We start from the raw sequence: 21550 nt of genomic DNA, 5'->3' as shown, positions 1-21550 counted from the left end.
TTGCATTTCATCAGCCAGATTTTCTATTTTCCTCATTTGGGCTCATCTTCAGACTTTTCAAAAGGATACCTACTTAATTCTAACAAGTTTTTCTCTCTGCCGCTCAGTCCTTCCAGATTTTCCTTCCTGATCATTCTCAAGCGCTTGCTGACAAGGAGGTCTGTCGTGCACCTCCAGCACAGTGCACACCAACAGTCTCTGGTCTGTTTAGGAGGATTTGACTCCCTTGGCTCTTCCTCAAGGGCACTTTTCTAAGAAGGTCCTTTTAACCAGTTCCCCTGCCTGAGGTCAATGCAGTGATGGTGAATTGTCTGGCTTCTGTTGCTCTCGCAAAGAGGTTGGGTCTCGAGTATGCTGTGGTCTGCAACAGAGGCTCAAAGGTGTACTGATGGAGATGTACTGAGACTCATTTCTTCTCTGGGAGGCTCCTTATACAGCTGCCCCATGCAGCAGCCTTGATTGCATCTGAAAACGCAGCCTCCCAGGCACACCTTTGGCCACACAGTGTGTGGCTGAAGCCATCCGTGATTTGTATCTGAAAGAAAAGGCAAGGGCTTCAGATCCCAGTTTCACAAAGCCTGGGTCTGGGTATCAGACCCCTGCCAAGGTTAGAGGACAGAAGCCACTTTCTTCCCCTGGTTTTGTTGATTTAGCAGGCTTTTCTGGCACACCTTGCTCTGACAGCCAGCAGAAGGGCAGGGATGAAACCTATAGCTGGGAGGAGGAGGAGAAGCTGAGGGGCAGAGTGAAAGCAGCTCCTCCGGCCAGTGGCACACCATTAATTCAGGAGAACCCTGGGGACGGGAACAGTTCTTACCACCCAACAGATTATTTCACTGTCCTTTCTAAGTGTTTAGTTTTCCTTTCAGGATCCTAATTGCTGAGCCCACAGAGGGCTTTCAGCACTAATACTGACACTTATTCCATAACTCTGAGCAAAGGTGGCAAAAAACAAGTTTTGGTGCCTGAGGGCTGAGGGCTGGTGCTTGGCTGGAGACAGAGGGAGAGAAAGGGGGTAAGGAGGAGATGGTCATGGTGGGGCTGGTGAGTGGCAGCGGGGGAGAGAGCCAGAGATCAGCTTCCTGCTGCTGGAGGGCTGGAAAGCCTTAAGAATGCTTAAAAAGTAATTAAAAAAAGGCCTTAACCTGCCAGAGGGGAGACTGAGATGAGCTCTCAGGCAGCTCTTCCCTGTGAGGGTGCTGAGGCGCTGGCACAGGGTGCCCAGAGAAGCTGTGGCTGCCCCATCCCTGGCAGTGTTCAAGGCCAGGTTGGACACAGGGGCTTGGAGCAACCTGCTCTAGTGGAAGGTGTCCCTGCCTGTGGCAGGGGGTTGGAACTGGGTGAGCTTTAAGGGCCCTTCAACCCAAACCAGGCTGGGATTCTATGGATGCTGCCATGGTTGGCAGCCAGCCAGGCCCCTCTGCCACAGGCTCAGCAGGCCCCATCCAACAGGCACTGGTGCTTCAGCAGGATTTGCCCTTGGTAAGCCTTGAGCCAGCCCTAATAACAGGGATTAGTAGAATGACAGTGCCTTAGGGCAGCTGGTGAAATCCAGCAGTTAAACAATCCCTACACAAAGGGTAGGAGTGTCTGGCTGGGGCTGCACAGCTTCCTTGATGCTGATGGTGAAATAGGCGTCCAGCAGAGAAAAACTGGGCTGCAGCACAGAAACTCACCTAATTTTCAAAATCACTCTGTCCTTTTCCATCCCTCACCTTCTTTCCTTGTGCTTGTTCCCACTACATGGATGAGGGTTTTTTTAAATTCAAAGTGTATTTGTGTGGGAGGGGCGGCTTTAAAAGCAAAATCATGTCACAGTTGTTGATGGCAGACGACAGCAGCCTTTCTTGGGCAAAATTCCATTTTACTATGGCTGGATTTTAAGTAAGGATTGTAAACGCCGGGTCAATGAGATTGGCCACTTTCTCCATTAACGTGATCAGCAGGACTTGCCCTGATGGCAGGCATCGAGATGTGTCACCTTCTGGGAGGCTACAGCCAGAGCCAGGGCTGCCCTTTGCCTGCCGTGCTCCAGGGCACACTAAGCAAACCCACCTCTGTCAGCTAATAATTCCCGTTGCAAAGAAAAACTAAATGTTGCCATGAGGGATGTGGGATTCAGATGCTGCTTCTGAACTTGCTTCTGTAAGTGCCTGTAAGGAAAGATTTGAATTGCAACACAGTTTGTTCAACTCTAATTGTATAATAACAGTTGTAGTAACAACGGCTTACGGAAAAAATCACTTATCTGTCTTTGGTATTCCACTGGCTTCACAGACATGAAGGACTTGATTGCAGAAGCTATAGTTTCTTGTTGACTTTAATTAAATTTATGAGCATTTCGCATTACTGGAAATACAGACCTAATTCATGAGCTGCAGCATTGTAAAAAATGTTGTTAGTTTGCTAGAATGTGACCAAGTGTTACTTTTAAAATATGTTTTAGTCGTAGAGATGGAAATAGCAGTCATTTATGTCTGCAATATTTCTATGGACTCTCTGCCAAATAAGCTCACAGGCAACAGTGCTATGTCAAGTAGCAGAGTAGCTGCATCACCACTACCCATGCGTACTATCCCTTTCCATTTGATGTTGCCAGAAGAGCCTTAGGAGGCTTTTCTTAGTCTATTTGGGTTTGGTACATCTTGGAATTTCATCTCTCCAGTCTGCTCCTGCAGACTTTTTTTTCTTCTAGTTCCATGTGAAAAAAATAATGAGAGGGTAAAACAAGCAGAGTGAGTGTTAATAACCACAGCACTCAGTGTGGGCCCCAGCCCATATGCTCAGCACCAAAGAACAGTGTTCCTTCAGAAGAGCCTGCTGTTCCTCCTTTTGCTTTTCTTGGACACACAGTCCAAACCACTGAAGTACTTTTCTGAACCTACTGCCAGTGTCAGCAGGTTAACAGTCTCCCTGAGATTGTTCACTACTGAGACCCAAACTTCCTCGTTGGAGGTAATGCTGCCTGGATAAGGCCAGGATGCGATAAACACAATATACACCCCAGGTGAATGCAAGGCAGTGGGATTCCACTGGATAGTCTGTGCATGTTAGTGTGTGCAACCCAGGTCCTTGGTAGGAAGATGCTGGATCTTGGCACTGTCCATTGAGTTTCGTTTCAGATCCTCGTGATAACAAGTGCAGCTTTGAAGACTGTGAGCTGCAGGTATGTGAGAGATGTGGCTCCTGGCATGTAATTGCACAAAAAGCAGTAGGCAATGTGTTTGGAATAAGATCAGACCCATGAGAGCAGCCCGGGCCCTGGCTGCACTGGGGCCACGGGCAGGCAGCAGGCAGGGCAGGCAGAGCAGGCAAGAAGCAGGCAGAGTAGGCAGCAGGGAGATGCAGGCAGGGCAGGCACAGGGGGTTGCAGGCAGCGGGGTGGTGCAAGCAGGGCAATCGGAGGGGGGTCTGAAGGCAAGTTAGGCACCGAGCGCAGGCAGGGCAAGCAGCAGGGTGGGGTGCAAGCAGCGGGGTGAGGTGCAGGCAGGACAGGCAGCAGGGGGTGCAGGAAGGCCAGGCAGCGCGCCGGTGCAGGCAGGGCCGGCAGCAGAGGAGGAGTGCAGGCGGGGCAGGCAGCCGCATCCCAGCCAGGCAGCTCTGGGGGAACCGTGTGTGAACGGGCCAAGCCCCAGGTGCCGGTGGCAGCAGCCCCAGTGGGTGCGTGTGTCACCGCACGGCGCTGCCCGGTGCCCCGGGGCCGCAGCGGGCGGGGAACGACTCCCGCAGAGCGTTTGCTCCCGCCTTCCTCCTCCCCCTCCTGCTCCGCGGGGCGGGGGCAGCATCTCCCGCGGGACACCGCCCCCTCCGGCCCGGCCCCGGCGGCGGAGGGCGGGCGGCGGCGTCGCGGCTGCACCTGCCGGGGCTCGGCGGGGCCGGTGGAGCCATGCCGGCAGGCACGGCGCCGGGGCTGGACGTGCCGTGGACTGCCGCGCCCGGGCGGGACAGCGGCGGCCCCCACCGATACGCAGGTATGAGCGCAGAACGGCCCCGGGCGGTCCCGAATCGTTCCTCTTACAAGTTCCTCCTGCGCCGCACCGAGGGCAGCGCTGGGCCCAGGGCCGGGTGCGGGACCTTCCCCTCCTCCCCACCGCGTAGGGATGCGGCATCTCTGGACCGAGATGCGTTCCCCGGGAGGAGGCGCGGGACCCGGGCCGGGCTCGCGTTACCTCCCTGCCTGCTCCTTCAGCCGCGGAACCGCTCACCAGGCAGGGCATCCCCTGCCCCTTTCCGTGTGGGCTCCGCTGCCGGTCCCTGTGGCCCCAGAGGGCAGTGGGGAGATCCTCGCCCCCACTCTGAAGTTCTTGGGACACAACGTCCCGGGCGAGTGTCCCGGAGCCGCCCCGAGGCTCGGCGGGGTCCTGGCGGCACGGGCACGGCTCTGCTCGGCGGGGAACGGCGGCTCCTGCGGCCAAAGGCTGTGGTGGCCGCCCCGGAGGTGCGGGATCAGGTGGGGCGGAGGCCGGCCCGGGCATCCCCAGTGATGAGTGTCCCAGCAGGGGAGGCCCTGCCCAGAGCCCCTGTGGCCGGTCCTCTCGGTGCCTCAGCAGAGGGGCTGCTGGAGCCCGGCAGCAGCTTGGAGCAGCGGCTTTGCCGGGGGGTCCCCAGGCAGCCCTTCGCTGCATGGGTCTCTCCGGAGTTTCATTAATTCGGGTGAATAGGAGGCACTGCCGCTAACTGATGGGGTTTTTTCGGGTTACTGGGTCGCCCTTGGGGTGCTGCGGGCTGGGCAAGCATCCTTGCGAGGAGGGAAGTGTACAGCACGGCAGTTCTCTTGGGAGATGCTGGTCCTCAAAGAGAAACTGACTCTGGGCAGATGTCAGTTGACTGGGTAGAAAATTAAGAGAGTGGTGTTTTAATGGAATAGGACAATACACTGAGGAGTGGAATGAAAAAACAATCAAAGCTTTTTCCTTCCTTTTCTTTCTCTCCCCACTTAGTTTTGTTATTAAATTTGATCCTGTAGATCACAACATCATTTCGAAACCTCTGACTTGAATGAACTTCATCCCATTTACTTGATGATGATGGGAGCTGATAGGGGGTTTGGCCCTGACATGGGTGGCTGTGCTCACTGCAAGGGGCTGCAACCCCTCCGGCAGCTGGCTCCAGGCAGAGGCAGAGCTGTGGCTACCAGCAAGCCTGAAGCAGGAATGCAGGTGCATGAGCAGCCAGTGAGAGCTCTGGGCAGCTATGGGTGAGCAGTTTCCATAGAACTATGGAATCACAAACTGGTTTAGGTTGGAAGGTCCGTAAAACTCATCCAGCTCCAACTCCTGCCACAGGCAGGGACACCTTCCACCAGAGCAGGTTGCTCCAAGCCGCTGTGTCCAACCTGGCCTTGAACACTGCCAGGGATGGGGCAGCCACAGCTTCTCTGGGCACCCTGTGCCAGCGCCTCAGCACCCTCACAGGGAAGAGTTTCTGCCTAAGAGCTCATCTCAGTCTCCCCTCTGGCAGGTTAAAGCCATTCCCCTTGTCCTGTCCCTACAGGCCCTTGTCCAAAGCCCCTCTCCAGGTTTCCTGCAGCCCCTTTAGGCACTGGAGCTGCTTTAAGGTCTTCCTTTAAGAAGCCTTCTCTTCTCCAGGCTGAACCAGCCCAGCTCTCACAGCCTGGCTCCCTGCCCAAATGCACATAGCAGTGTAGACAGGGTTTTTCCCTGGCTTCAGCACAAGCAGGTCTGGGTGCTCCTGAAATACAGGGGCCCCTTCTTCCAACAGGCTCTGTGACTTAAAGTGCTTATTCAATTCTAACAGACTTTATCAATGACCCAATTTTGTTGTGTTGATAGAAATGAGCAAATGTGTTTGGGCTTAAAGTGTAGCAGTGCTTTAAATTGCACACACTGAATGTGCTTAACTGAGCATTTAATTTGAATTTAATATGGCAGTTAATTTTAAAAATGCAAGACAACTTCTGGGGAACCTGCTTAGAGAATTAACAACTCAAGCACAAGTGTAGACCCTGGTGCTCTGTTTGATGCTAATGTTACTAGTTATTGACTTTTTTTCTTTTGTAAAATCACATATATTTGGCTGCTTTTATTTGCTCTGTTAAATTTAGATGTTAAATTAAGGCAGGGTTTGCCCACAATTAAAGTGAAGTTAGAAGTGGCATTCCCGTGTTATGCTCAGCCTTTCTGTTCCTGCCTTGGCTAATCTTGACCGTGTAGATCCATGGCAAAACACCCAGAAATTCATGAACTTCAAAAAAAAATTAAAAATAAATTTGTCGTTCAGACTAGAAATCCACCCCCAGTTAATGCTGCTGATCTCTACAAACCTGGCCTCTCTCAGCCAGGTCTCCAAATAGAACAACAAACAGAACTTTTTCCAAGCCAAGTACACCAAAGCTGTGGAGCTGTTCTCAGTGAGGTGCTCAGTTGGACTACGAAGTGAGTATGGAGGATGAGGGCATGGCTTATGCCTGCCTGTGGCTGTTGCATCCGCTGTAGGACCAGCAGAGATGCTTCTGGCACATGGGGCTTTGCCAGACCTTTGCTGGGTGTCATGCTCCTTTGTCTCCTCTCATTGTCCTGCTGCTTTCTGGAGGTTTGTCACAGCCTTCACCATCTGTCCAGATTTCCCCTTTGTTGAATATGCACTTGTTACTATGAATGTATTGAGTTAGGTGGACGTTGTTGGTGATCAGTTTTCATGCTGGTTTGATTGAGTGCACCCCCCCTTGTAAAATTTCAGGCCTCACACATTCCTTTTGCAGAGAATGAAAACCAAACATGGCAAGATTTCCATTTGAATCAACACACGAATGGGAGAAAAGTTAGAGGAAGTTCCCCGGCACAGCCTGTAGGCACTTAAAGGGTCTTGCAGCTTTCTGAAGCACAGCTGTGAAACTCAGACACCCTCTGCTTCTCCCATGTTTTGAGGTTTAAAAACTGCATAGATGGGGCCTTCAGTGACATGGGTTAGTGGTAGCATTGCCAGTGCTGGAGAAGAGTTGGACTTGGTGATCTTAAAGGTCTTTTCCATTCTGGTTGATTCTATGGTTCTATGATTGTATGACTGGTTTCTCTCTCTGACAGTCTCACCCTGAGCAGGGAGAACTATTCCACCCCATGCTCGAGGAGGTTCAGCTAGGAAAAGGAGCTATAGGAGCCTGGCTTACATCTTGGGAAGCGCAGCGTGTGGCTCAAATACTCTGTATTAGAAGGGCAAATGTGCATGGGGTGGGGGAAAAGTGCAGCAATATATCAAAGCTGAGAAGCCTTCTTCAATTCAGTCTCTTACATTTTTAAATGATACAAATGCTTTTATGTGTTCCATATCGTACTGTGGTTGTTTTGCTGTCAATGGCAGCATTACAGTAATATTGCCTTTCTGCAGTAGTTCATTATGGACAGATACTCATCGACCATCTCTTGCCAGGGTCATTCTATCATCTGGAAGAGCCTCTGCAGTTCTGAAGTGCTCATGTCAGTGGTGGCCAGAATGCTTCCCTGCCCTGTGGGAATTGCCATCAAGGGGGTTTGTGGCCACCAACCCAGCATTGCCACTGAGTTGCTGTTGCCTCTGAGATGCTCAAATTATATTGGGAGGTCTTTGGGTGCAATAGGAAAAAGAGGAACGAGTAACAGAGATGTATCATTGCTTTTAGCCTCTGTGTTGCTGAAGCTGGGGGCTCTGGCACTCTTTTTCCAGGGTGGTACCTTGGGTTTTGCTGTGATTCCCCCCTCATTCCTTAAAGCAATCTTGCAGCTCTTTTAGACCAGGGCTGTGCATACTTCTTTAAACATCTAGATGCATGTACAGACATCAGTGCAGATACAGACAAAGGGAATATAGGGAATAAATGTAGAACATGACAGAAACAATCATTTTGCCAGGTTGTGAATTCTTAGGTCTGCTGCTTGGTTGTTGTCTGTAGTTGTGGTTCTGCTTTGTCCCTCTGCCTCCCTCTACCAGGGACAAAGAGAGGCTGCCTAAGGCGAGGTGGAACATGCTGCAGGACCCTGTGAATGCTACCCCAAGACTAAGTCATGGAAGAAATTATCTAGCAGACACCGTTTAAGGGAAGAGACATGATCTCTGGTTTAGGACAGACACAAGCTGCATTTTGCTGAAGGGTGGAAGAGGTATCACTATATGTTTGCTTGGTTATACTCTGGATGACTGGTAGTAGCCGTGGTGGGAGGTAGGTACCAGGATGGGTGTACCCTTGGCATGACTTGAGGTGTCTGTTCTTTTGTTATGAGCAACTTTTATTTTCTGGAGTGAGTTTCCTTGCCAGTGCAGAAACAGTAAAATCGTGACCCTGAGAACTTACAGTTTCTCTTCTAGGAAAGCAAAAGCAAAGTTGTTTTTCAAACCCAAGAGCACTGCTGCTCTGCAGAAGTGCTGCCAGGAGGCTTCTCACATTGTTCCTGCAGTCTTGAGGCACGGCTCAGTTTTTAGGTTGGGGAAGAAAATATTGATCCTGAGTTTTCAATTCCAAGGGTAGGAGATGGCACGTATTGGAATATATGGACTTGTGGCTTTTTTCAGGGTTATTTCTCCTTCCTTCTTCTCCCATGAGATAGAAGTAAAACTTTTTATTAAATAGGGTAAAAGAAGTGACAGTTGCAGAATTTCAGCTAATTGGTTTTCTCTCCTGTACTGCAAGATGCTAATATTAGTGGTTAGGCATTTGCACCAGGCATTGTTACTGCTTTGAGGGAATGATTTTTGTGCTTGTAATGAACACTCTAAACCAGTACAAAATAGAAAAAGAAAAGAGTTATTAGGTCTTCTGGCACATTCTTTCACAGTGCAAGATTGTTCCCTGTGGTTTTCTTCAACACTGTGTTCTAGCTACTCTTAAATAACCTAGGTTATAGAGATGAATTATGTCTAGACTTCAGAATTTCAGCTAGGGAACAAAAGGAGCTGAATGTTTTGGCCCCAAAACATTGATATTTCAAAAATCAGAAATCAGCCTTAAAACACAAAGACAAAACCACCCAAATGGCAACAGATAATCCAGCACTTTCTGGGTTAGTTGTGACCAGAAATGTGGTTCATTTTAAAGAGCCAAAACACTGCTGATTTCGCTGTTTCCGCAGTGACACAGCGAGGAGGTCTTTGGATGTTTCTTGTGAGAAAGTGAAGCCTCCCGTCACATGTCTGCAGCTCTACAACAGAGAACTTCAGCTGTGCTGAAATTAGCACTGCTCATCTTATTTAGTCATGATCACCACTGACTTATATGCCTGCACAAAGAGTCTTGCCTTCAGTAATCTGATGGAGACAAGCCAACATGTAGGACAGTTGTTAGTTTTCATTTAGGCGTATTATTGACATGCTGTCTTTCAAATGCAGTCACAGATAACCAAGTAGGTTATTCTGAGGAGCAGTTTTGACTAGCTCAGTGGATCTAAAGATTGACAGACGATTTTGCAGTCTTCATGGAAGTCTGCTTCTTGCATTTTGTTTTGGTTTAAGATGACAGTGAGAAATGCAGAACTTGCAGAATGAGCAATTGCTCACCAAAATAAATTGTAGAATCACAGACTGGTTTCAGTTGGAAGGGACCTTGAAGCTCATCCAGTTCATGCCAGAGCCTCAGCACCCTCACAGGGAAGAGCTTCTGCCTAAGAGCTCATCTCAGTCTCTCCTCTGGCAGGTTAAAGCCATTCCCCTTGGCCTATCCCTACAGGCCCTTGTCCAAAGCCCCTCTCCAGGTTTCCTGCAGCCCCTTTAGGCACTGGAGCTGCTCTAAGGTCTCCCCTTCAGGAGCCTTCTCTTCTCCAGGCTGCCCCAGCCCAGCTCTCTCAGCCTGGCTCCAGAGCAGAGCTGCTCCAGCCCTCGCAGCATCTCCATGGGCTCCTCTGCAGTCGCTCCAACAGCTCCGCGTCCCTCTTGTGCTGCTGCTCCAGAGCTGGATCAGGGCTGCAGGGGGGGTCTCCCCAGAGCACAGCAGAGGTGCAGGATCCCCTCCCTGAGCTGCTGCTCAGGCTCTGGGGATGCAGCCCAGCACACGGAGGGGTTCTGGGCTCCAGCACATGCTGCCAGGTCACGGAGCGCTTCTCCAATCAATTCCTGTATCTCTTGAGGGTCTCCGAGATGGGGTTGAGCTGATGCCTAGTTTACATACCAGCTCTTGCCACCAGAGTGGAGCCTGTCTGCAGATACAGGGATGCTGGCCCCACAGCCCCCGGCTGCATGGAGGGGCTGCGCTTGCTACTGCACCACTGTAAATTGGAGGAGTAGTGGCTGTTAGAAACCCTTGTGGGGAAGAGGATGTGATAACAGCTTGCTTTTCCTCTAATCGACTTGGGAGTGATTATGAAGTTATTTCTGGGATGAAGTAAAGCCAAACACAGTGCTGCTCACACGTACAAGTTGCCTAAGCAGAGGGTCTTTGAGAATGATTTTGATGGGGACAGAAGCTGGCTTAGGAGAAGGGAAAGGATGGTGTGCAAAAACCCGAGAGCATGCATGGGATGGGAAGCAGTGTTTGGGAAGACATTTTGGGCTGAGATGGCTGGAAGAGGTGCAAGGGGCTAGTTGGTTGTTTGATTCTTCCTGTTCAGGAAAGCTGAAATCTGTGCCATCAGAATTATACCCAGGAGAGTTTCTCCTCAGAACTGCAGTAATCTCCAAGACCTTTGCTTGTTGGTTGGGTCAGAAGAGGCACCTGGTCTGAACGTGTAGGTTTTGCTTTGCTCTAAAGAGGTGCCCCATGAAGTCACTGGCAGTTTTGCATAAGAAAGAAAGCACTCTGGTGTTTGTTCAGTTACCAATAATAAACACAGAACTACAGATTGGCACAAAGTTTTTCACTTTTTGATACAGTTTCCTGCAGCCTCTTCCTGGAGAAATGAATTTGTTACAGTCTGGACAAGTGGTCCGTGTAGTAGTGGGAGCCGACCGGCATCCAGAATGTGGTGATGAATAGCTCCTTGTCAAACTGGTGACCTGACACAAGTGGGGTCCTTCTCAGATCCATATTGGGTCCAACGCTGTCTAGTTTCTTTGTATGCACAAGTGTAATGAGGAACGGCTGAGGGACCTGGGGGGTTCAGTCTGGAGAAGAGAAGGCTCAGGGGGGACCTGATCGCTCCCTACAACTGCCTGACAGGAGGATGGAGCCAGGAGGGGCTGGGCTCTGCTCTCAAGGAACAAGGGATGGGACAAGAGGAAACGGCCTCAAGCTGCACCAGGGCAGGTTTAGATGGAGCTGAGGAACAATTCCTGCCCCAAAGGGTGCTCAGGCATTGGAACAGGCTATCCAGGGCAGGGCTGCAGTCACCGTCCCTGCAAGTGTTCACAGCCCGTGGAGACGAGGCCTCAGTGCCATGGGTTAGGGGTGGCCTTGGCAGTGCTGGGGAATGGTTGGACTTGATCATCTTAAAGGTCTTTTCCAGCCGAGTTGGTTCTATGATTCTGTGTGCTCTGGAACTTGGGATCAGGTGTTACCTGGCAAAATCTGGTGGTGATACCAAACTGAGTGAGAAAGTGGACGCTCTGTAAGGGAGAGCCACTCTGCAGGATCACCTGGATGAGCTGGAAGAGTGGGCTGACAAGAATCTGATGGAGTTCAACAGGGACAAGTGCAAGGTCTTGCACCTGGGAAAATCCAATCCAGGAGTGCAGCACAGGCTGGGATCTGCCTATGTGTGGAGCAGCTCTAGGAAAGAGACCTGGGGGTCAAGAGGGGTGACCAGAATGCAGCTGCAGCACAGAAAGTCAACAGGACATGGAGTTATATCAACAAGGGCATCACTCGCAGAGATAAAGATGTCATTGTCCCACTCGGTGCTTGTCAGGCCACCCCTGAAATACTGTGTTTAGTTTTGATCCCTGCTACAAAAAAGATGTGGACAGGCTGGAGAAGGTCCAGAGAAGGGTCACAAAGATGATCCAAGGGCTTGGAAGCCGAGTGAGGAAAGGTTGAGAGAGCTGGATCTCCAGGTTCAGCCTGGAGAGAAGAAGGCTCAAGGGTGACCTTATCACCATTCTCCAGTATTTAAGGGTTGGCTACAGAGAAGATGGAGACTCCCTTTTTACAAAGAGTCCCATGGGAAAGACGAGGGGTGATGGGCACAAGTTACTCCTGGGAAGATTCTGACTAGACATGAGAGGAAAATTTTTCACAATGAGAACAAGCAGCCACTGGAATAATCTCCCCAGGAAAGTGGTGACTCCCCAACATTGGGCACTGTTAAGATTCACCTGACAGGGTGCTGGGACATCTAAAAAGTTGGACCAAATGATCCTTGAGGTCCCTTCCATCCTGGTATTCCCTGATTTTATGATTTATTCTCATTTTAAATATTAATTAGAGATTATCCTTGCACCATATTCTGGCCATCCGTAAGACGCCAGTGATTTAGCTGAATTATCTGATGCAGATCTTAGTTTCTTAGACAAGTGCAGTACAAGAGAGTAAAGAGCATGCAGTCCTTTGATCTACTCACTTAAGCTACTTCTGCATATAACTGACCTGCGATCATTAACTTTTTTTAATGGGAAAAACTAAACACAATGGCCTGGTTCCCTGTCCTTACACTGGCATCCCTGTCTATCTTCATGCCATCTTTCAGTAATCCCTGTGGCCAAGTAGGCTGAAAGCAGATGTGCTGATGGACTGGCACCGTTAATCATTGCTGCTCAGGTGGTTTCTGGCAGGATGCTGCGTGACTTTCACACACTGCAGTTTTGCAGGTTCCTTTTGTGTCTGTGGCCAGGCTCCTGGTTGCAGGCCCGTCTGCTGTCACGAGTGAAGCACAGGAACAGGAAAGCCAAACCCAGCAGCTGAAAACCAGGAATCAAAATAAAAGTGAGATAACCGCAGAGAAGGTTTTTAAATCTGGCTGTTGTTTCTCAGTCCGTGACTGATTTCTAGCACCATAATAAACACTGGTACTGCTAACTCGTTCAGACTGGTGTCTGAAAAAATCAGTTATTCACAGAAATTCTTGCTGACAGTTGTGAATGCCGGGTCACAGCTCTGTGATGTGCATTTAGCAGCTTAACACAGCAAACCAAGTACAGGAGCAGCTTCGGGTTGCTGTTGGGAAGGAAAAAGGACTTGTAGAAGCTGAAACAGGCCAGCCAGGGAGTCAAACACAAGCAAGGTCTCTAGCATTCAGGTTGGTTTTGCTTAACAGGATGGTTGGGAATTCCCCTAGAAATCTGTATTCAATAGTCCATTTTAAAACAAGAAAGTAATTTCAAACAGAAAAGGCTGAAAAGTTTCTATATTTTTTACAAATAAGTGCTTTGTGCAAATGCAATTTCTACGTTTTGGGGCTTTTTGGCCAAAAAAGAGCGTGTAACCATCAAGTAGCAAGTATTACTGCTCCAGCTAAAATTTCACATTGAGGTGAATTTTCCAGTGCCTGAAGCAGTTTCTGGCCAGCTCTGGACACTTGGACATTTTTTGGTCCAGGTAGCATGGGTACAGTGCTCACTCCATGTCTCCTTCACTGGCAGGGATTTCTGCTGACCATAGAGGTTGTGCCCACTCTGGCAACTGTTACACAGAAGCTAAAGGCCACCAGCCACATCATCGGGGGACATCTGCTCTTATCAGTGACAGCCATTACCCAGTGTGTTTGCACACTGCTGCACACAAGCCAGCCCAAACAGTTGCTGCAGGCAGATAACCCGGAGCTGTCACTGGCTGTACAGAGGCTGAACACCCAGCAGGGCTGAGCTCCCTAGTGCCCAGGTTAGTGGTGAGGAGTGACAGCATGTCAGTGTATGGGACATTACTGAAGGGCTCTCCAAATGCAACGCAGGGCATCCTGTGGGACACCCTGTCAGATTGCATCCTTCGTCCTACCTCCATCTGTGGCTCCTAACAGACATATGCTTTCCCTGTGAAAATAGGAGTGAGGTTTTCTTTAGGCTTCTCCAGTGGCTAGCTTTTCAATGAAGCCCTGAATTTCTACCCTGTCTATTGCAAATTAAATAGACTATTGAAGAAGGACATGGAGCTGTTGGAGCAAGCCCAGAGCAGGCCATAAGGATCATCAAGGGGCTGGAGCACCTTCCATACAAAGGCTGAGAACATCGGGGTTGTTCACCCTGGAGAAGGGAAACTGTGTGGAGACCTCAGAGCAGGGGGCCTACAAGGATGCTGGAGAGAGACAATAGGGTCAGGTTTTCCAGTTCAAGTTCCTATAGGCAAGTGCCTGCAACCTCCTCCATCCCCCTGAAATGCTGATCATCACCTCTGTGTGAAGGGAGAGTGCTTGGATAGTTTTGCTATTGTAAGCATTTGTTGGTTCTCTCTCACATCAGGTTCCCGTATGAGTGTGGAGAAGAGCTCGCCAAAGACAGACTGCTAGTAAAACTTGAATGTTTTGTTCTTGGTACCTGCTCTGTGTTAGCCAGGTGCTAAATATGGAACTGGATGCTGAAATCCAGATTTCCCAGAATCAGTGGCCTTCTGTAACATATTTGTTAATTTTTACTTGTTTGCAATGATTGTTTTCTTGCAGTTATTGTGATAATGACAAATGCTTTGAGCATTGGTCCAAGGTAATCTCTTATCTTGACTATGGAGAAGGGAAAATTTTAGCATTTCTGGTCAGCACAGTTTCCAGTGGATAATACCTAGGGTCTGCTGAATGGAGTCCACATATAGCTTTGCACCATGTGCAGGTATGTTACGATCAGCTGCACAGGTTTAACAAATGAGAGGTTATTTGTGAGTACTGGGGAAAAGTAATGATAAAAGTCAAAAGTATAAACTTGCAGACTTCATTGATGTTTCATGAAGTACACTTCCACCAGCAAAGATATGCCTCTCAAAACCTGGCTGAGGACAGATAGTGACCTGGCAGCAGAGGGAAAGTGCAGGGATGCTCCTAATCTTTGTTCTCCCGATTTGAAAATTTCAAATTCAGAGTTGAGCTGATGGATTCATTTGTCTTGCTTTATGTTTCTTATGTCCCTGATTCTGCTTGGCTTTACCTGAAGACGGGGTGGCAGATCCTGGGATAACACTTGCATCTTGCTTTGGCTTTGAACCTCTCTGGAAACTGAGGATGTAGAGATGCATGGGGGAGGCTGAGGACCATCTGTAGAAGACTCTGGTATTGTGTAACTAGTTACTTCTGTCCTCCTTCCTGTGAATACCAATGCTTATGCAAGAAGCACTGCTAACAGACTTTGGAGGCAAGCAGAGCAAGGGCTGGATCTCTCACTGCCTGCTGGGGTCAGCGTGCTGGGACTCAGCCCTCTAGGGCTGTGGATTTTGGCTGCATCCTGGTGAGATAACCTACCTGGTGACCTGTCTGCTGCAGGACATTTGATACAGCCAGGGTCCCTGCTAAAGTGCAGGTCAAAAGCTTATTTCAAGTTACTCCTCTTAATTTTATTCTCTTTGTTTATCTTTGTTTTACAAACTGGGCCACAAACTCTGCATTGTGTAACTATGTAATTTATTTATTATCTGCTTAGGATGACAGCAAGGGGAGACCATCAGCAATATTAGCTCCATTCACTAAACAATCAGTGACAAAAGCAACTGTTGGCATCACTTCCCATGGATAATTTTTAATTAGGAAATGTTTGAATTAAGGCGTAATTTGGGTGTGCTTCATAATGGAGATACATATATAGATATAGATACATATATAGATATAGATACACATATAGATATAATTTATTTTTTTTTAATAAGAAAGTGATGGTGAAGAGATAAATAGGACACTTGTAATTTGCTTTAGGTTTAACAGGTCCTTGCTGTTCTCGGCAGCTGTACTATTAGTAACTTTTCAGAAGCCTCATAACCTGGTTTTTTTTGTGTTGCTAAACAGACTAATGAAGCAGAACCCATCTGTTCTTGCTTTACTGAGGACTGCATCAAACACCTCAGTTTTCATTTTGTTCTTATTTCTTATCTAATTGTTCTCATAAGAAGAGAAATGCTCAGTATTGCCCCCATTGCTAGAGCCAAGAGTAAAATCTGCAGATGAGAATAACCTGACTGTGATGTAAATTGACAAAAAAAAAGTCACTCATGGAGATGGCAGCAGGATCACTGGAACAAATCCTCTCTTAAAAGAGTAACGTAAAATACAATAAGAATCTTTTTACACCAATCTGCCATGTTATTTATGTTTGAAATAGGAGTGCATTGCACACATTGTAATCAAACCCTAATCTAGCAATTGGGCAATATGTACTTTGGATTTGACATGCATTAAGATTGCTTGCAACATTCTGCTATTTCTGAGTAGAGTTGTGAAGTGTTTAGTGCTGACTCCTCAGAGTTGCTACATCCTGTTCACTACACTGAGCTGTTTGAAAGCCAGATGAAAATACTGGGAGACAGAAAACAAAAAGGCTCGGTATTGTAAAGAGCGATGTACCTAATTTGTTGCTTCAGTTTTGGATGTGAGATCTCACAGCAGCATAGCACAGGGGTTTCTTTTGGAGATGAAAGCCAAGAATTTGCTGACCCTGAGTCATCAAGGACCGTGCAGTGGTCAATACATCACTATGTTTTCCCATCTGGATGGAGGGATTGAAGCTTTTTGGAGCGAGTGACCTGCAGCCCTGCATGATGTGGGTGCAGCCATCCAGTGGCTCTGGACAGCACCATCCCCTGCTCTACCTCCATGGTGTTGATGGGGTGATTTAGTGCTTTGCCCGCAACTTCTTGTCAGCTTCCCATCAGTTTTGTCCAGTCAGAGCATGAGGCTCAGGAGATTCAGAGTTCCACTGAAGTGTCCCCAGCATCCTGCAGTGGTTGGGTCTGGGGTTTTGCTCACTTAATCTGAAGTCGTGTTGGTGAGTGATCCTGCCCCGCTGGTGTTCCAGAGCTGCTTGGCGTTTCACACTGCTGTTTCTTTCTTTTCTCTGGATGCATTTGCTTCTCTGTTTTCTGTATGTGCACCCTTCCTGCAGATCCATTGCATGTTGTTAATTACGTTGCAAGCAGTGCATTGAAAAATCAGGTTTATCTACAAAATGGACTGCATGAAAAAAGGGGGAAGTCAGTAGGAGTGAGCAGAAGGTATCTGCTATAATATACACGTGAGCAGAGAGCTCGTTTGTGTAAACACAGGAAGAAACTCACCACAAATACTAGTTTTTTCCCTCCTTCTCACTTAATTGCATGGAAATTCCTTCTCAATGGGAGGATAACCTTTTTTGAAAAGGCATTTCCATGAGTGGTGGCCTGTGAGAACGATCAGAACTTGGATTATCTCTTTCACCATTCTCAATAGAAACCCAGATTGGTTTTTAGGAAGTGTTCTCATTTGGAAATGCTGAAATGGGGCAGATGCAGGACCCATGTATGGTCAACAAGCTGCGGGGTTTTTTTTCAGACCACATGCTTTGACAGACGTGTTCTGTAGGTACCTTCAGGTTTCACTGTCGGTAGCTGTCCAGATGGCTCCTCCATGGGACTAACCATGGAACAGGTACCTGCAGGACTGCTTTTGCAGTTGTTGCAGGTCTCCATCAGACCCTGGAGTGTGAAGCTCCCTCGGGCAGTGGTGGCTGAGCTGGGAGGTGGTCTTACAGTGATGTATGTGCAAAGGGATGTGTTTTGGGGCACAACCTCCCCCGGTGGAATAACCTTCTAGGGCCATACCCATGTGTTGAAGGCAGGCAGGTTTAGAAGAGCTTTCCAGCATCTCAGCCTTATAGTGATTCTCTGAAACCAGTGAAATAGGTAGGAAAAGTCAAATTGTGCCATTGCTGATGTGTGCTTTTGTTAGAAAAGACTGAAGCAGGCAATTACCTGGTGCCACCAAGCAGTGAGAAGTCTCCATAGTGCTTCCCAGTGGCTGCATCACAGTTGGGGACGTTGTACATGCTCTGCAGCCTCAAGAGCCTGGACCTCCCCTGCCTCTTCTACTGCTGGGCTGTTGTCATATTTGACACCAGTTTCTTCAGAAGCCATGCTAGTGCCTGGATTTTCTAGTGGGAGGATACGCTCCTCCTGGTAGCCAGTTGATGTTGCAGGACTTGATGCATTTGAGAGCCCAGCCCTGGCAGAGTTCACAGCCAGCACTGCAAGGGAGTGGAGGCTCGGTTGCGAGGGGACCGATGCCAAGGCCTGGTTTTTTCACCAGCACAAGATGCTTTACTACATCTGCTTTCTTTCATAGTTCACATTTCACTTCTAGCTGCTTCACATTTGGTTTTTTGACATGGCGAGCTCTTCCAGCAGCCCTTCTGTGGGGCTCCTGTGCATGGTCAACATTATGCCTATGACTTCAAGGAAACTAATTTTGAAGGCGTGCTTCTGTAGGCAGAGAGTATTGCACAAATAATATCAGCATGTTTATTTCCTGCAGGGTTTATAGAACCTGATGTTCTGTCTCTTCCTGGCATCTGGTTATTCCAGCATGTTTTAGTTGCATTAAATAGTCAACAAGAAGCAACACAAAGACTTGAGTTATGTGTGTATGGGAATAATGAGGGAAAGTCATGGATTATTTCCTTTCGGCAAAACCTGAGTGGCAATCTTGATAACATGCTTTCAGGTAATTATTGCTGTGGTTTAGAGCATTTTAGTATATACTTATGTGGTGTATTTGATTTTTTTAGTCTATGTTTCACTATGGAAGGCGCACAGGGAATGTTTAATGGGTAAGCATGTCTCGGTTGCTCTTTCATTTCTGTTTTCTTATCAGCAAAATATAAATCCACAGCTTTCTGACAATGAAACCATATGGTAACTCTTTCTGACAAATCGATTTTGCAATACAGATAATCCTGGCTGTACATGAGAAGAGATATTTCAGATTATTTTGCCTTAATTCTTGCATTACTATTTTATTTTTCAATGCATGGAAATTATGTATGTGGCTATTTCTGAACCCAGAGGATTGGCTGAATTAAGAATTTATGGAGTATGCTACACTGTAGTGTCTTTACCTTGAGGACAGTTATTTTTCATATGAAAAAATCTGTTCATTTGCTATAGCCAATCCCCTTCTTCTCAGCTGGCAGACAGTAGCAGCAGGTTCAGATATTTTTTGAACGCTGGATAGCATCTTAGTGTGAAGCCAAGCTAAGAAATGCATTTGTATAAATCAAGTCTTGCTTTACCAGGAGCTGCAGAGGTAGCTGCAGGAACTTGAAGTGACTTGGGCAGCTGATGGCTGAGGGCCATCTCGGTTCGCCAGAGTGAATGCTTTATGTTGACATGCTGCACAGAGGGGACAAGGTAGTTTGTTAATCCTTTTCAGTGAGTAAACTAAACAAGGGAGAGTCCTCACAGCTTCTGTTGGACTTCAAAATAAACCAAAAAAAAAAAAAAAAAACAAAACCAAAAATATATTTCCAGCCTTTGTTTCATAGGGATGTATCAGCAAGGGAGTTTTCTTCTCATGTTTGGGAGTAATAGCCACTATCTGGAAGCATAAGCAGAACATGAGCTGGGAGTGGAGAACAACAGTGAAGAGTAGTGGGAACTGGGTGCTGGAGACACCTATCAAGTCTAGAAACCATGCCATGAAGCTACTCAAAACTGAACAACACATCATGAGGTTTTGTGGTTATTATAAACTATATAGAAATGGCTGGTAGGCTGTTAAGTCCTCAAGTGTTCCTCCTAGCTTTAGGTGCTGGCTGTCAGACATGAATTGGTGGGGGTTGAGATGTAGCTATTGCAAAAGCTCTGTGAGCAATAATTAGGGGGTTTATTCAGTTTTACATTTCTGGGTGCTAACAGTTACTGAAAACCAAGACCTGAACGTGATGTTTTCTAGATGTTTAGAAAAGAAATATAACTCAAGGTGTAAATCCAGCCAGCACAAATGCAGTATTTGTGTTTCACTTCAGGAGGCAATGTAGCCTCCACCACCAGCCTCAGCTGACACCAAAAATAGAAACATACTGTATTTAAAGAACAACAATGGAATTCTTGATTGTACCAGATATAATTAGATAAACATGCCTGAAGAGTTGTCATGGTTTAAGCCCAGCCGGTAACTCAGAACCATACAGCTGCTCACTCACTTCCCCTCTTCTTCCCCTCCTCCCACTCCAGGAGAGATGGGGAGGAGAATGGAAAGAATTTAACTCCCACAGGTTGAGATAAGAACAGTTCAGTAACTAAGGTATAACACAAATCACTACTGCTACCACCAATAATAATAATGATACGGGAAATAACAAGGGAAGAGAATACAACCGCTCACCACCCGCTGACCAATACCCATCCTAACCTGAGCAGCGATCTAGCCCTTCTGGGTAACTGCCCCCAGTTTATATAGTGGGCATGACGTGCTATGATATGGAATACCTCTTTGGTTAGTTTGGGTCACGTGTCCTGTCTCTGCTTCCTCCCAGCTTCCCCTCCTCCCTGGCAGAGCATGAGACTGAGAAAGTCCTTGATCGGGGTAAGCACTACTGAGCAACAAGTAAAAACATCGGTGTGTTATCAGTCAGCACTGTTCTCAGACTAAAGTCAAAAACACAGCACTGCACCAGCTACTTAGAAGGAGAAAAATGACTGCTAAAGCTGAACCCAGAACAGGAGTATTCAATGAGTAAGTCTTTCTGGAACATGTGCTTAAATATGGAGGCGGAAGCTTACCTAAACAATGATTTTCTGGAGATGGAAGGGTAAAATTAACCTAGCACAAAAGTGAATGCAGCAAGTAACCACAAAAACATTATAGACAGTTAATGGCAAAGGATGCTAGAGCTTACAGGAGGCATTTTACAAAAGAGTTATTAGAAGACTATCACTGGTGAAAATAAGGGCAAATTTTATCCAGAGATATTTAATCCGAATTTGGCTGAAATTCACAAAGTCAAACCAGCAAACATCCATTTGTGCATTGTAATAAAAGTATTTGTAAAGTGCAAAAAATAGTGACAAGGTTAATGTTTTGACTTTAGTGTGAAGAGGAAGAAGAAATTATATTTCTGCTCTGGCCAAATGCAGGTATGTAATATGCAGTTGATGAACTTTCAGCTCATCATCTGTGTAGAGCCAGGTATAGAAGCTTTCAAAAGCTGATCTCTCATTAGCTGTCATTAGTGAGAACCTCTGGGGGTCCTACCCCAATTACATTCCTATGGGAATGATCCTCTGGGGACGACATAGTGCTGTTACAGCCCTGGTCAAAGCAGGGAAATATCCATGGTTTCATGGGACATTGACTGTTGGAAATCTTTGTAGTGCTGAAGTGAAGAAAAATATATTAAAATCTACAGCTGAGGAATAATGCTGACAATGGCCCTGACATTCAGAGATTTTAATCACTCAGCATACACTGTCATGGGCAAGGACAGTGCAGGAAAGGGTCAAGAGCACCTGAACCAACTACAGCTGCACCTATTACTCAGAATGGTCAATGCTAGATTAGGTGAAATATGTCTTGAAATAAAGGATCCTGTTCCAAATGATCATTTCTTTGGAGAGCAGAGGCTGAATAATGAGTCCAGGTAAACTGGCAAGTCTACTGTAAGTGTCTAATGAGGGCTACTAGGGTGGCTAAGCAGATGGGCTTTGAATCACATTTAGCCCTGACTTACCTTCTGCATCTGGCGCATCTACAAGTGTCACCAAAGTGAACTCTAAGTGTGTGATCTGGTATCTAAAAATGGCCTTGAAAGTGTAAAA

General features: G+C 47.4%; 1 protein-coding gene across 4 annotated transcripts in view; it reads left to right on the top strand.

Annotated features, from left to right (window-relative positions):
• Positions 1-3791: 3791 nt before the first annotated feature.
• Positions 3792-21550, top strand: part of SUSD3 (sushi domain containing 3) — a 43365-nt gene continuing 25606 nt past the window's right edge. For 2 of the 4 annotated variants that reach the window (XR_013957614.1, XM_080625242.1), the window contains exon 1: positions 20413-20468. Coding sequence is in view for 3 of the 4 variants with exons in the window: in XM_080625242.1 (XP_080481368.1) it covers positions 20428-20468 (41 nt within the window). In the remaining variant the exon portion in view is untranslated. Of the gene's footprint in view, positions 3972-20314; positions 20469-21550 lie in introns of those variants that run through there. The other 2 variants (XM_080625243.1, XM_080625244.1) reach the window with 2 other exon arrangements.

Source organism: Psittacula echo, assembly GCF_963264785.1.
Source record: "Psittacula echo genome assembly, chromosome: 9".
Taxonomy (NCBI): Eukaryota; Metazoa; Chordata; class Aves; order Psittaciformes; family Psittacidae; genus Psittacula; species Psittacula echo.
The sequence above is the reverse complement of the archived record's forward strand: the minus strand, read 5'-3'. Positions and strand labels throughout refer to the sequence as shown.